General features: G+C 56.9%; 1 protein-coding gene across 1 annotated transcript; it reads right to left on the bottom strand.

The window, feature by feature from the left end:
- Positions 1 to 5,628: 5,628 nt before the first annotated feature.
- On the bottom strand, positions 5,629 to 11,990 carry LIF (LIF interleukin 6 family cytokine). The gene is made up of 3 exons (XM_029227680.1): positions 11,823 to 11,990; positions 9,948 to 10,126; positions 5,629 to 9,233 (listed from the first exon to the last, which is right to left on the bottom strand). Exons 1-3 carry the CDS (start codon positions 11,839 to 11,841, stop codon positions 8,823 to 8,825), a joined length of 609 nt encoding a protein of 202 aa, XP_029083513.1. The 5' UTR covers positions 11,842 to 11,990; the 3' UTR covers positions 5,629 to 8,822.
- Positions 11,991 to 12,559: the final 569 nt, after the last annotated feature.

The raw sequence follows: 12,559 nt of genomic DNA, 5'->3' as shown, positions 1-12,559 counted from the left end.
TTCCCCAGCCCAGGCCAGGGGTGGGAGTGGGGAAGATGAAAAGGCCCCCTTGCATCCCAATACCTCCTCTGCTGCCTCTAGGAGGTCTGAGGTTTCCCTTAGCAGGGTCATCATGGCGGGGGGCTTTCAAAAGTTCTCAAAATGAATCAAGAACAGATGGCCCTTGTGGGCAGGGTAGGCGGAGGCAGCTAGGACTTGGATATTCAGATGCTACCTAAGCCACCTACCCTATGTGCCGGGCATTATGGCATCTACTTCTCTCAAAGGCTGTAGGAGAGTCACATGACAGGGGAGGGAAAATGGGAAAATGAGGGAAGATGAGGGAAAATGGGAAATGGGAAAATGAGGCCCAGAGAGTGGAAGAAACTTGCCTGAGCTCCCCCAGCTGCAAAGGACTGAGCCAGGATTCAAACCCAGGGTGTCAGAGCCCTGTCCCTGTGCTGGGTGCTGTAGGTCAGCCCTTCTCAGACTCAAATGAACAGAATCCCCTGAGAATCACACTGAAATGCAGATTCCATTTGGGCCTCTCCAAGGTAGGGCCAAGATTCTGTACTTCTTAGCTCCCAGGGCTGTGGACACGGGCGGTCTGTACTCCACTCATTTTACATAGTGTAACATGGTTAAGTGCCTGGCATAGGCCTTCAGTACATGGAAGCTACTATTTCTATTACCTAGTACATGCTCTGTGCATAATAGGTGCACAAAAAACAGTAGGTATCATTATCCTTGTGAAACATGATCATATAAAGGAAAAGCTTGGCAAATTCTAGAGCCCTGTGCAAAAATACAATTGGAGCTAAAATGGACTTAGGACAGTCAAACTGAAGGAGTCAAGGAAGACTTCATGGAAGAGGTGACATTTGAGCTGGGCCTGGAAGGACCACAAAGAATTTCCCATGTAACCAAGGAGGAAGGGCATTCTAGACAAAAGGCAGGAGCCAGAGCAAACATGTGGAACGGTGAAAAGATGGGACATTTAACAGACCACCGAGCCACATGGCCAGAGGTCAGGGGGCACTGGGGAGGCCAGCCGAGAAGGTGAAGTTGGGCAGGGCCAGCAATGTGATTGCAAAATGAAAATGCAGGGCTCCTTCAAGGGGATAGACAGATGTGTTAGTGTCCTAGGGCAGCTGTAACACATTCCCACAAACTGGGTGGCTTAAAACAGCAATTTATTCTCTCACAGATCTGGAGGCTGGAAGTCCTAAATCAAGGGGTTGGCAAGCCCGAACTCCCTCGGAAGGCTCCAGGGGAGGATTCTCCCTTCCTCTTCTAGTGGCCCCAGGCATTCCTTGGCGTGTGGCTGCATCCTTGCAATTTCTGCCTCTGCCTTCATGTGACCATCTCCTCTTCTTTTCTCTGTGGGCCTCTTATAAGGACACTTGTCCTTGCATTTAGGGCTCACTTGAAAAGTCCAAGATGATCTCACCTCAAGATCCCTAATGACATCTGCAAAGATTCTTTTTTCCAAATACGGACACCATCACACAGGTTCCAGGGATTAGGACACGGATATATCTTCTTGGGGCCACCATTGAACCCACTGTAGTGGGCGATGCAGGCTATGCCCCTCTCCAAGGCGGGGGAGCAGAGCAGGCAGAGGGGGATGCCAAGACTTCTGCCCATGGGCTGCCCGCATCTGGTCTTTGCCTGTGACACACTCTTCAAAGAACCGTCCTTCTGGGGAACTGGGAGGGTTCCAGCTGGCCTGCTGGGGTCGGAGAGGTGGGGCCTTGGTGAGCAGGGCCAGGAGAAAGCCTGCTGACAGGTAGAGCCCTTCCCGGCTTTGATTCATTGACCATCTGGGCAGGAGCTGGACTGAGCCTCTTGGAATTACAAAAATGCCTCACACATATTTTCCTCCCAGCCGGTGGTTTTGTTCTCAACCAGCGGAGAAGGCCTGTCTGCTCCCTAAACCCCACTCAGCCTCCCATCCCCTCTCCCGTCTGCGGCTCCCTCTGCACGCCGCCCACCGCTCCCCCCAGAGATACCCTCTCCTCACCGCCGTCATTGAGGCTGGACTGAGCAGGCTTGACCGCGTCCTCATGATTGAAATATTTGGCCCCTGAAGTGAGGCCACGGCAGGGCAGTGCTTCCCCCAAGTCAAAGGGACAGATTCAAGCTGGGCTCTGCTCAGGCAGGAGGGGGCACGGAAAGTGTCCTGGACGCTGAAGCCAGGGGCCCCAGGGGACCGGAGCGGCCTTGGAGTGAGGTGAGGACAGAGACTCAAGGCCCACCGACCCCCAAACCCCTGCCTGCATCACGGTGCATCCTTCCCACCCCTCTCCTCATGCACCACCCGGCATCACTCCAGCCTCACAGAATCTTCCAGGAGGGAGGAAGTCATCTGATGTCCATTTTATAGGCATATTATACATCCATAAAAAGGTTTTTCAAAATTCTGGGGATGGGGGTGCTTCTCAGGCATATTCAGCCCCTGCTTCAAACTCAGGACTCAGAAGTCCACTCTTGGGTCGGGCCAGAGCCCCAGTCTGTAACTGCGTTGTCCTGGGCTCTTGTAGAATTCCTGTCATTGGGCTGCATCGGATGCTAAGCATTAGCTTTTGCAAAGACAGCTGCAGAAACAGCCCCTAGGAATTCGCTCACTGCAGTAGGGCCCATCACATCACCCACTACCCCCGTGGGTCTCAAGGGAGGAATCCCCTTCAGAACCCAGTTCCAGGACAGGCTGTGTTTTCCCTGAGGCTCTAGAAAGCCTCCTCCTTTTTTTGCTTAATAGATCACATTTCCCTTTTTCCTTTAGCTGCCAGGAATCTCAGAGCCAACTCTGAAGCTCAGCCATGATAATTATGTGGCCCCTCGTGATCTGAAACATTTATTTTCTTTCTCTTTGTGGTCTTAGTTTTCTCACTCTGTCTCTGTCTTCTCCGATGTTGATTCTCTTTATTTTATCAGTATTTTTTTCTCACTCTGTCTCTGTCTTCTCCGATGTTGATTCTCTTTATTTTATCAGTATTTTTATAACGTGCCTTCTGTTGCAAGATGCTTTGCATGCTGTTTAGGACAAAGAGGACTATAAATAAGGAAATAAATAGATAGTGTTTCCATTACGATGTTAATTTTATTGCTGAAAATGTGGTTGTTTAGCATGATAATATAATTCTCCTTCTGCCTAGTCTGAATCTAGGGCAGAGGTGACCTGGGAAATTCTTTCTTCCACTGCTGACCCTTGAGCTGCTTGGGTCTGAAGCCTGGCTCCTAGAGTGTTGACGAGGTAAGTGGACAAGTGATGAATGTAAGGATGAACAAATATAAGGAGCCTCTCTCAACAAGCTGAGTGATGGATGTCAGGAGAGTCCCTTAGCCTCCTGGGGCCTCAGTTTCCTCATCTGTAAAATGGACTAGTACTCTAGTCCCATCTCAGAATGGTTGGGAGGATCTCCCGATGGGTGAGAAAATGCTTTGTAAACTGTAAAGTGCAGGGTCATTACAGAGCCCGTGGGATTGTGCCTCTAGCGGGATAGCTGTTGACAATTGGCTTCCTGGTAAGGGGGAGGGAGTGTCTCTCCTGTCCTGTTGACCTCCCGAGAGCCAGGATGGGAGAGGGCTCAGCTGGGTACCTGGGCTGCCCCTGGCTCCTCTCTGGGCTGGACTCCTCCAGGCCCGCGACTCAGGGTACCGTCGGAGGAGCAATTCACTGAAAGTTTGTCCGCCCTGTTCCCTCTCTTCCTCGTCAGCCTAGCCCCCCAGCCTTGGACTCAGAGCTGTCAGCTCCTCCCTCCTGCACTCACTGGGGGAGAGGACCCCCTTTCTCCTGCAGAGATGGCTCTGGGGTCTGAGGCACTGGGTTCTCTTTTCTCCATCTCTACCTACTGATGGGCCGGCCATGCCAATTCACACAGCATCTCGAGTTCCCTGCTCTCGGGTGCCTTTCGGCAGCCTCGTGAAGTAGATAGGATGGCATTCATCACCGATTCCTCTTGCAGTTTCACAGATAAGAGAGCTGAGTTCACTCTGGAGGGTCACAGGACTGCATGTGGCAGCACGGCGAGGACCCAGGCCTCAAGGGCACAGCCTTCCCAGCAGAGTGGCGGCCTCCTTTCCTCCCACCCACCGACTGTTTCACCTCCTGTGGGAGGATCACCCAATGACCAATTAACCACCCTGTGTTCTCTCTGGCCACGGCAGGGCAGAGAACAAAACACCTGCCCTCTCTTGGGGTGAGAACTCCCCACAGAGGTGAGGGAAGACCCCAAGGGCCGGGCAGCCCAGCCAGCCCCCCCAGGATGACATTTAGGATCTGATATCCCTGTACTTCCCTCCTGTCTGAGCTTTGGTGTTTGCTTTGTTTTCCTCTAGTTTTCTAGCAAAGGTTTCTTTTGAAAAGCTTCAACCTTGTCTCCCACGAGAGAAGGAGAAGTGGGGGACGCTGGGAGTGTGGCCTGGAGGGGGGATTCAGCTAGCCTGCCCCCTCCCTGCCAGGAGCTTCAGGAGAAAAAGTCTGAAACAGCTGTGGGTTTGGGGGCCCCCAGAAGCCGCCGGCCTCTCCCTCCCAGGCAGCTGCCCACTCTGCAGCCCTTGGTGACTTACACTTGGCGTCTTGGTCGACTCAGGAGGAGAGGTGGAAGGAGGGCCGAGCGGCCTTTCTTGGGCTTTAACGTGCACTCGGATCACCTGCGATCTTATTAAAGGGCAGATTTCAATTCAGCAAGGATCTGCACCCTCCCTACCCAAGACTTGCTGAATTGAAATCTGCCCTTTAAGAAGAGGCAGTGATGCCACCTTCCTGATCACCCCCAGGTGAGGCCAGTGTTGCTGTGAGTCCAGGCCCTTCTTGGCAGAGAAAGCAGAGGACCTCGGCCTGAGCGCCCTGCTGACACCAGGCAGTGAGCGCTCTCTCCGCCTTGGCTCAGCACCTCCTCTGTGCCTCTTCCATCACACACACACACACACACACACACATATATGTTCACTCACTGTCCCACTCGCCTTGGAGCTTCCAGAGGCATGAACTCTATCCTACGCACCTTTGGAAACCTATACACGACCTGACACTTACAAACATTCACGAAAGAGCACGTAGGTGGCTCTCAGAAAACTACCCACATCCCTAAAGGAATCTCAGCTGGGGGAGCCCTGGACCCCAGCAAAGCACCGGGGAGAGACTGGGGGCTGCTCCAGAGTCGCTGCATCTGTGACCATCCGGTTCCAAACTCTCTTGTTCTCCAAGGAAGGGGGTTCCAGGAGGCTGGGAAGAAGGTTGCAGGGAAAGGGGGTCCCCAGATGTGAGGCAGGAACAGGGACAGCAGTGTTTGCAGTGGGAGAGCTCCTCAGGCCCAGAAGAGCCCAACAGAAGCCCTGGTTTTGGCCCCAGTGTCCTGCGTGATTCCGAACAGGACCTCCTGGTGGCACCCCATGATCTGGAGCCCCACCCACCTTGTCCTGCCTGTGCCAACGTTCTGCCCACCCCGCCCTCACCCATGCCGGCACCCTTGCCCGGTGGAAGCACCCCATCTTCCCACCCGCCCGCCCCTGGCCTGGCAGAGCCCCACCCAGCTGGGCACCCAGGACAGAGACGGTCCCAGCCCCTCCAGCCCCGTCTCCCCACATGAATACAATCTGGAAAGCTTGCCAAGAGTAGATTCTTTATTAATTTCTCTTTTTTTCTTTTTAAAAAAGTATTCCTTCAGTATAAAAAATAAATATTTTAAATATGACATTGAATAAATAAAAATAATCTGTCAGTATGAAACATTCCCACAGGGTACATTCATCAAGAGGAATTTGTCCCCCAAGGCCAAGTCCTTTCCAGTAGAAAGGAAGGAGGGAAACACGGAAGGATGCACAGAGCTAGCAGTGTGGATGGGAGTGACGCCCAGGTACTGGGTGTGGGTAAGGGACAGGCGGGGGTGTGGAGGGGGGTGGCAATCCGGAAGTAAGAACATCTGTACCATCTGAAGGGAAATTAACCTCTCACTTGGCTGTGGCCTCCAGCCCCACACGCTATGTCTTTCCTGGAGAGCCAGTGAGGCAGAGCTGGACTGCTTCTATCGGGGAGACGTCCCCAAGGAGGGGACAAGGAGAGAGGGAGAAGGATGAGGGGGAGGAGAGGCAAATAAATAGTGGTGCTTTCTCATTTAAAAATTTTTTAAATAAATAAGGTCCCCAATACCCCTCTTTCGATAAACTGCAAAAGGACTGTCCTAACCCCTCCTCTCCTGCCGGCCTCTCCCTCCTCCTCGGGCTGGGGCCGTGACCCAGGATGCAGGTGTGGGTCAAAACCAGATAAAGGAGGAAGTGGACAGCTTCCTGCACTGCAAAGCTTTTTTCCACACAAAGGCTCCAAAATTCAGAGATGCTGTGCAAAGTGGGTGCCCATCTGCCAGACAGGTTCTACAAAGAGCACTGAGGATGAGGGTGAGGGGCAGAGCCGGGGCTACGCCTGGGGGAGGAGAATCGCTTGGTCCCCGAGCCTCAGAGGCTGCCCAGGTGGGCCTGGCACGGGGAGTCTGCGTCCACGGGATGATGAGATGAAGGGGGACCAGCCAGCTCCAAGCCTTCCAAGCCACGTTCACTGAAGGAGCAGAGCGACGGGGGCCAGCAGGCTGAGATCCTGGACAAGGCTGAGCGTGACCCTCAGTGTCTTAACCCTCAGTTAAGACAGTGTTGGAAAACATGTAACCATCGTGGTCTCCTCCACCACCCGCCACAAAACAGCCTTGCCAACGGGACGGACAACTCCCACCTCCAGCCCCCGACCCCAGGCCTCAGGGCCTGCCTGCTGCCTTGCCCACCTGCCCTCCGATGGACATGAGTAAAGTGCTCGGAGGAGGCAGAGGGGTGCAAAGTGAGTGCAAAGCACCAAAATCGTGCTGGCTGAACGGCTAGGCTCGCTGCCCGCTCAGGGTTTGAGAAGACGCCAGAACCCTGCTCTTAGCAGCTGCCCCAGCTCTGGGCCCTCCTCCCCTGCTCCCAGACTGGAGGGCGTTTCTCCACTAGCCTGGCCCCTGCACAAAGGAAAGGATCAGGTTCCCTGCCTGGGAGCCCAGACATGGGTGGGGGTGTGGGGGGAGGTGGGGCAGGAGGGACCACAGCTTCCTGGTCTGCATCCCAGGGCCTCCTCGTCCTCCTCTCCAGAGCAGGGGCCTCCTCCCTGGGCCGTCCAGCTTCCTGAGGTCCAGCCAGGTCCTCTCGCCCTCTGTGGGTGTTCAGGCCACCCGAGAAGGCACTTCCCCGCTGGGTGCTGGTCAGGACTGTTCCAGGGCCCCCAGACTGCTAGTCTAGAGGCAGCTTGAGGACAAGGAAACAGCAGCAGGTGGGCCACCAGGGCTGCCTTGCCCACTGCTCCAGGGGTGCCATCTCTATGGTGAATGTTGCCTCCAACAGCACAATTCCAGGGGGTGCCGGACAACACAGTGTTGAATGGGCCCCTTGGAGCCAAGCAACACGGTGGCCCTGGGAAAAGGCCCCTTGGCCACTCCACAAACTGGCCCAGCCTGCCTTGCAGCCAGGGTCCCGATAGCCCCAGAGCCAGTTACCGTTAGGGTGGGGGTTGGAGCCGGGTCCCCCGTCCCCTCCCAGACTGACCAGTTCTCTCAGCTCCTGACCCTTCTATGAGCCTCACCCATAAGGCTTATCCCACTTGTAACATCTTCGACTTCCAGACCAGGCCCTGCTAAGGCCTGGCCCCGGCTCCTGCAGAAGGAGCCATCATATTATTTCTGTTGGAGAGGGAGCAGGGAAAGGGGAATTAACTTTGCTATTTAAAGCACCAATAAGTTAATATAAATAGGGCATCAAAATAAATAGACAATCATGCTGGGTCAGACACACAGCACCCTTGGGTCTCAGGCTTCCTGAGACCCTGACCTCAACTTCTACTGTCCCCTTGCTCCGGGGTCCAGCGATGGCCTCTGGTGCCCCTCAAGTACCTTTGTGTGACCTCACGGGGCCTCCGTGGGCCTCAGATGTGAGCTGCCACTCTGAACTACTGCATCCACCCCTCCCTTACAGACCCTTGCCCACAAGACTCTGGGTCCCCTCAGAACCCCCTCACCTGACTTTACAACCCGTCCACCTCCCCACACCCCGCCTCCAGGTCCAGCCACCAGACCCCAGCCACCGGGACAGCAGGACAGACTGCGGGCTCAAGGAAGAAGAGCCCATCGAGACTTTCAAGGGCCTCTCTTCCTTCCCAGGCCTGAAGGTGGCCTCTCTGCCTCCCCAGGAGGCTGAAGGCCAGCGACCTCCTTCTGGAACCTTCCACCTGACAGTCCTAGGCCTGAGCTCTCCAATCACACCCAAGACAAGGCAGCATCTCAAACCAGAGTTCCCTTTCTAGCCTTCCACTCACCATACTTGTAGGGGCCAAGGATCCTTCAGGATCCCAGCCCCTCTGGGCTGCCTGAGTTCCAACCAGACCTTTCAAGGTCTACCGAAGGGGCAGCGAGGGCACTGATAGTTGTCATTCTGCTGGGGGCCAGGCAATGCCCCCGACCCCTGCTGTCTTGCCCCATGGTCAGGGTCACTGGAGGCAACTTGTGTGGTTTGCTCACAAAGACCCTGGCTGAGGGGACGAGAAGGGGCCGAAATCCAGCCTGACACCGGGTGCCTGGCTGCAGTATCCCAGAAGAAGGGGCGCCTTCTTCTAGTTGGTGCCATATAGAGGTTCTCCCTCTGGGAGTTTTGGCTCTGCTTGGCTTCATCACAGCCCACCCTGGAGGGGAATAGACTGGCCAGGAACCCCTCAGGGTCTGCGAGCAGCCCCCACTTGGCTTGGGCACTGCTCTGGGCCCCGGCCACAGTTTGAGAGCCACCTAAGTCTAAGATCTCAGGTCACTGTGCGCTATGAGACCTCCCGTCTAGAAGGCCTGGGCCACCACAGCGATGACCTGCTTATACTTCCCCAGGAGCTGACAGCCGAGCTTCTTCTTCTGGAAGACGTCCTTGCCTGAGGTGTCTGGGCCGTAGGCCACGTCTACGTGGGCCACGTGGTACTTGCTGCACAGGCGGCAGAGCACGTTGCTGAGGAGGCCCCGCATGACATCCGCCGTGGCGTTCAGCTTGCTGTGCAGGCTGTGGGCGCTGGGATTGAGGACCTTCTGGTCCCGCGTGATGTTGCCCAGGGAGGCGCCCAGGTACGCGATGATGCGGTACAGCTCCACCAGCCGGGCCCTCTCCGTGCCATTGGCGTGGAAGGGCGGGAAGTCGGTCACATTGGGGCTGCACAGCTTGTCCAGGTTGTTGGGGAATGGCTCCCCCTGGGCCGTGTACTGAGGAGCAGAGGGGTGGAGGGGAGGTGACATGGGAGTCAGGGATGGGTGTTCCAGCCCTGCCACCAAGCCTCTGGGTCAGCTCTTGGGCTTCAGTCCCCACACCCCAAACACAGTGGCATGAGGACCCAATCACTTGCCCTGTAGGCATCTCGGGACCGTCCTGAGAGCCTGAAGTAAGTGTGGGTGTGGATTCCCTCGGTAAAGCATCCAGGCCTATACCATGCAAGGAATTATCCTCCTCATCACTGTCATCAGGACCACATGGGGACAGAAAGGAGAACACCGAGTCTCACCTCCAACGTGTGCACCACACACACTTGCCCTTTCACCCACTGCACTCACCCTCTTCCTGCGCGGCCCTGCACCCCCGTCAACCACAACCCGCCGTCTCTCCCAACAGCACCCTGCCGTCCACCTCACCGCCTCCTTCTCTGTCTCTCATCGGCCTCTCCCTCCACAAGGTGGAAGAATCTCAAGGCTAGAAGTGCCAGGCACCCCCTTCTCCAGGCAGCTCTGCCCCTATCTAACTGGGCACCCTAGGCAAGCGACGGATCCTGGGCCAGGGGGTGGGGAGGAAGCTGAGGGAGTCTGGGTGTGGTGGGACCAGTCCCCCTCCCTTCCCTTCCCTGACCAGCCCCGCCAGCCCAGGTCCCTGCAGCAAAGCCCAGCCCCTCCCTCCCTCCTTCCTTGGTACCCTGGGGGGAGACTTACGTAGAGAATAAAGAGGGCTTTGGCACTGCTGTTGAGCTGCGCCAGCTGGTTCTTGATCTGGTTCATGAGGTTGCTGTGACATGGGTGGCGTGTGGCACAGGTGGCGTTGACAGGGGTGATGGGAAGGGGGCTCCCCGCTCCGTGTTTCCAGTGCAGAACCAGCAGCAGGGGCACAACTCCTGGGAACAGGCAGGAGGGAGCCATAAGCAGGGAGGTGGGGGGGTGGGCAAGGGGTCTCATGGTAGAGGATGCGCCTCGTCTCCCTCAGGGACACCAGTGTCCCCTCTCAGCCTCCAGCTCTCTCTTCGCCCAGCATGGCTGTTTCTTACTTGCACAATATCACCAAATCTGCTTCTCTGTCCCCCTCTCTCCGGAGCTCTAACCCTCTGTCTCTGCTTCACTCCCATCGATCACTCCCTGCTGTCTCCTGACAGGAGCAAGGGGGCAGGACGTGAGCTGTTTCTACCAGTTGGAAGCTGGGTCCAGGGTGACACCATCCTGGCCTCTGGCTGGAGGGTACCACGCCCCAGCCCCAGCAGGTCTCAAGGAAAAGAGCAGCCCCTACCTCCCCACCTCCCAGGATGGTCCAGATTCCTAAGTGTTACTTCACACTTCAATCTCCCAGAGTGGGCTTCTTAGGGGACCACGGGGAGAGGGGACGGTTCTGCTGACCCTCATCTCCCAAACCTGTCACATGATTTTGGCTCACTGGGCCCTTTGTCCCCTAATTCTGTGGTTATCCTTCTCCAAATGTGGCCACTACCCTATCTAGGACCCTCAACTCCACCCCAATTCTGCAGTTCTGCCCCCCCCACTCCATTCCCAAGTCATTCTTCAAAACTTCCTATCCCACTCTGTACTCCTCCTGGCCTCCATGCCCTCCCACTCCTGTCTACTGGTCCTTGCTCCAGGTTGTGGGTTAGGACAAGGAGAATCCTGGGGTCCCTCAATCCCCCAGAGCCTTCGGGAGGGCAAAGGAATGGTGCAACCAGGAAAGAAAAAAGGGAAAATGTCACACGCAGCCAGGTGGGCGGGGGAGGAAGGAAAGTGAAAGGTGACAGGAGAGCTGAGAGCTGTCCGGGCCTGTCCAGGATCGCCCCTCCCCGCCCAGGGTGCCTACTTTCCGCCTCCCCCCACCCCCCTTGCTTTCCAGGTGACCCAAGCATCAAGGGCTGGGGTCGGTGGACCTGTGAGGCTGGAGAACCGATGAGGTTGGGGGAAAGGGTGGCGCGCAGGAGCCGGTTCCCCTCCTGGGACAGTGGCAGCCTCAAGTTCACTTCTGGGTCCCCTGTGCCTCCCAGCATCCCCCGGCAGTGCTGAGGCCCCCGATGGCTGGGGGGCCCCCACACCCCAGGCTCACCTAGCACAGACCACAGCTTTCCAGACACTAGCAGATGGAGGCGGCACCTGCTCCCGTCCCGGGCCGGAGTTTGCAAGCTGCTCAGAGGCCGGCGCCCCTCCCAGGGAGCAGCCCGGGACGCGGTTGGAAAAGAGAAAGCGGAAAGACAGAAAGAAAGAAAGAAAAAGAAAGAGGGAGGGTGAGTCCCGGAGAAAGCTGAGCTGGAAGAGCAGCAGGAGAGCCGGCGGAGCGAGGAGGAGGAGGAGGAGGAGGAGGAGGAAGGCTGCGGCGCACCCTCCCTTGCCCGCCAACCTGCGGGCCCCAGGGCGGGCTGGGCGCGCGGTGCCGGGACCATGTGCCTGCCCTCGCTCCCGGCCGCCACCCAGCGCCTCCGGCGGCCCGGCGGGCTGCGCGGGCGCCCCAAGTGTCCGTGTGTCTGCGGCGAGTGGGTGTCCCGCTCACGATCGCCAAGTGCCCCAAGTTGCCGCTGCGCCCGTGGCGGGGCGCGGAAGCCGGCGCGGGGCGGGTGGATTTACCTGCCGCCAAGACCTTCATTATGGGCTGGACTTCAGAGGGCCTTGGAGGAGACCTTAGATGCCTGCAGTTTTCAGAGGTTCATGCTCAAATGGGGAATTTGCCCGATTTATATACTGGAGCCTGTGTTGTAAGACAGAGAGAGAAACAGCTATATTTAGCAGGGATCCCCGTCCAGGAAGTTGTTTGAGGTGCATCATAGGAAATTATGAATGGAAGAAAGTGAGAGTGAAGGGGGGGCAGTGAAGGGGGAGGGTGGTGAGAGCAGACTTTTTCCCTCTTCTAAGAATTTGATTGATAAAATTATAATGAACTCTTCAACAAAACACCCTGCGGTTTTCCTGCGTGGCTTGCCCTGGGAGTTGTTTGAAGATGGGGAGGGGGAGGAGGGTCCCCGAGTCATCGGGGTCCCCGGGCAGTGGGTACCCCAGACAGCCCTGACTCACCTGGGTTTGGGGAGGTGGCTTGAAACTAGGCAAGCAGACGGAGGCTGCCACCTGTGGCCCCCTGGTCAGGGGGTTTGGGGGTCAGTGGGGAGGAGGCAGGCTGGGGCTTGGCTGAGAAGGAGGCTCCAGGAAGAGGGGCTGGGGCCCTGGCGTGGACTTTAGACGGTAAAAAAGCGAAACTGAACGTGGGCGCTGGAAGCCACCGCAGAGGTGGCCTCCTCCAACCTGCCTGCTGCCACCATGCAAAGTGGGGCTCCCGCGGGGACAGGTTGTCCAGGGTCCCACAAGGTCAG

Source organism: Monodon monoceros, unplaced genomic scaffold, assembly GCF_005190385.1.
Source record: "Monodon monoceros isolate NGI ecotype Baffin Bay Population unplaced genomic scaffold, NGI_Narwhal_1 Super_Scaffold_1, whole genome shotgun sequence".
NCBI classification, from domain to species: Eukaryota; Metazoa; Chordata; class Mammalia; order Artiodactyla; family Monodontidae; genus Monodon; species Monodon monoceros.
Note: the sequence above shows the minus strand (reverse complement) of the source record. Positions and strands in the feature narration are given on the sequence as shown.

What these genes read in the sequence shown, in the direction of transcription:
- LIF (XM_029227680.1), bottom strand. An exon ending in AAGCCCTCTTTATTCTCTAC is followed by an intron (nt 9,234 to 9,947) that starts GTAAGTCTCCCC and finishes TCTGCTCCTCAG; the next exon opens with TACACGGCCCAGGGGGAGCC.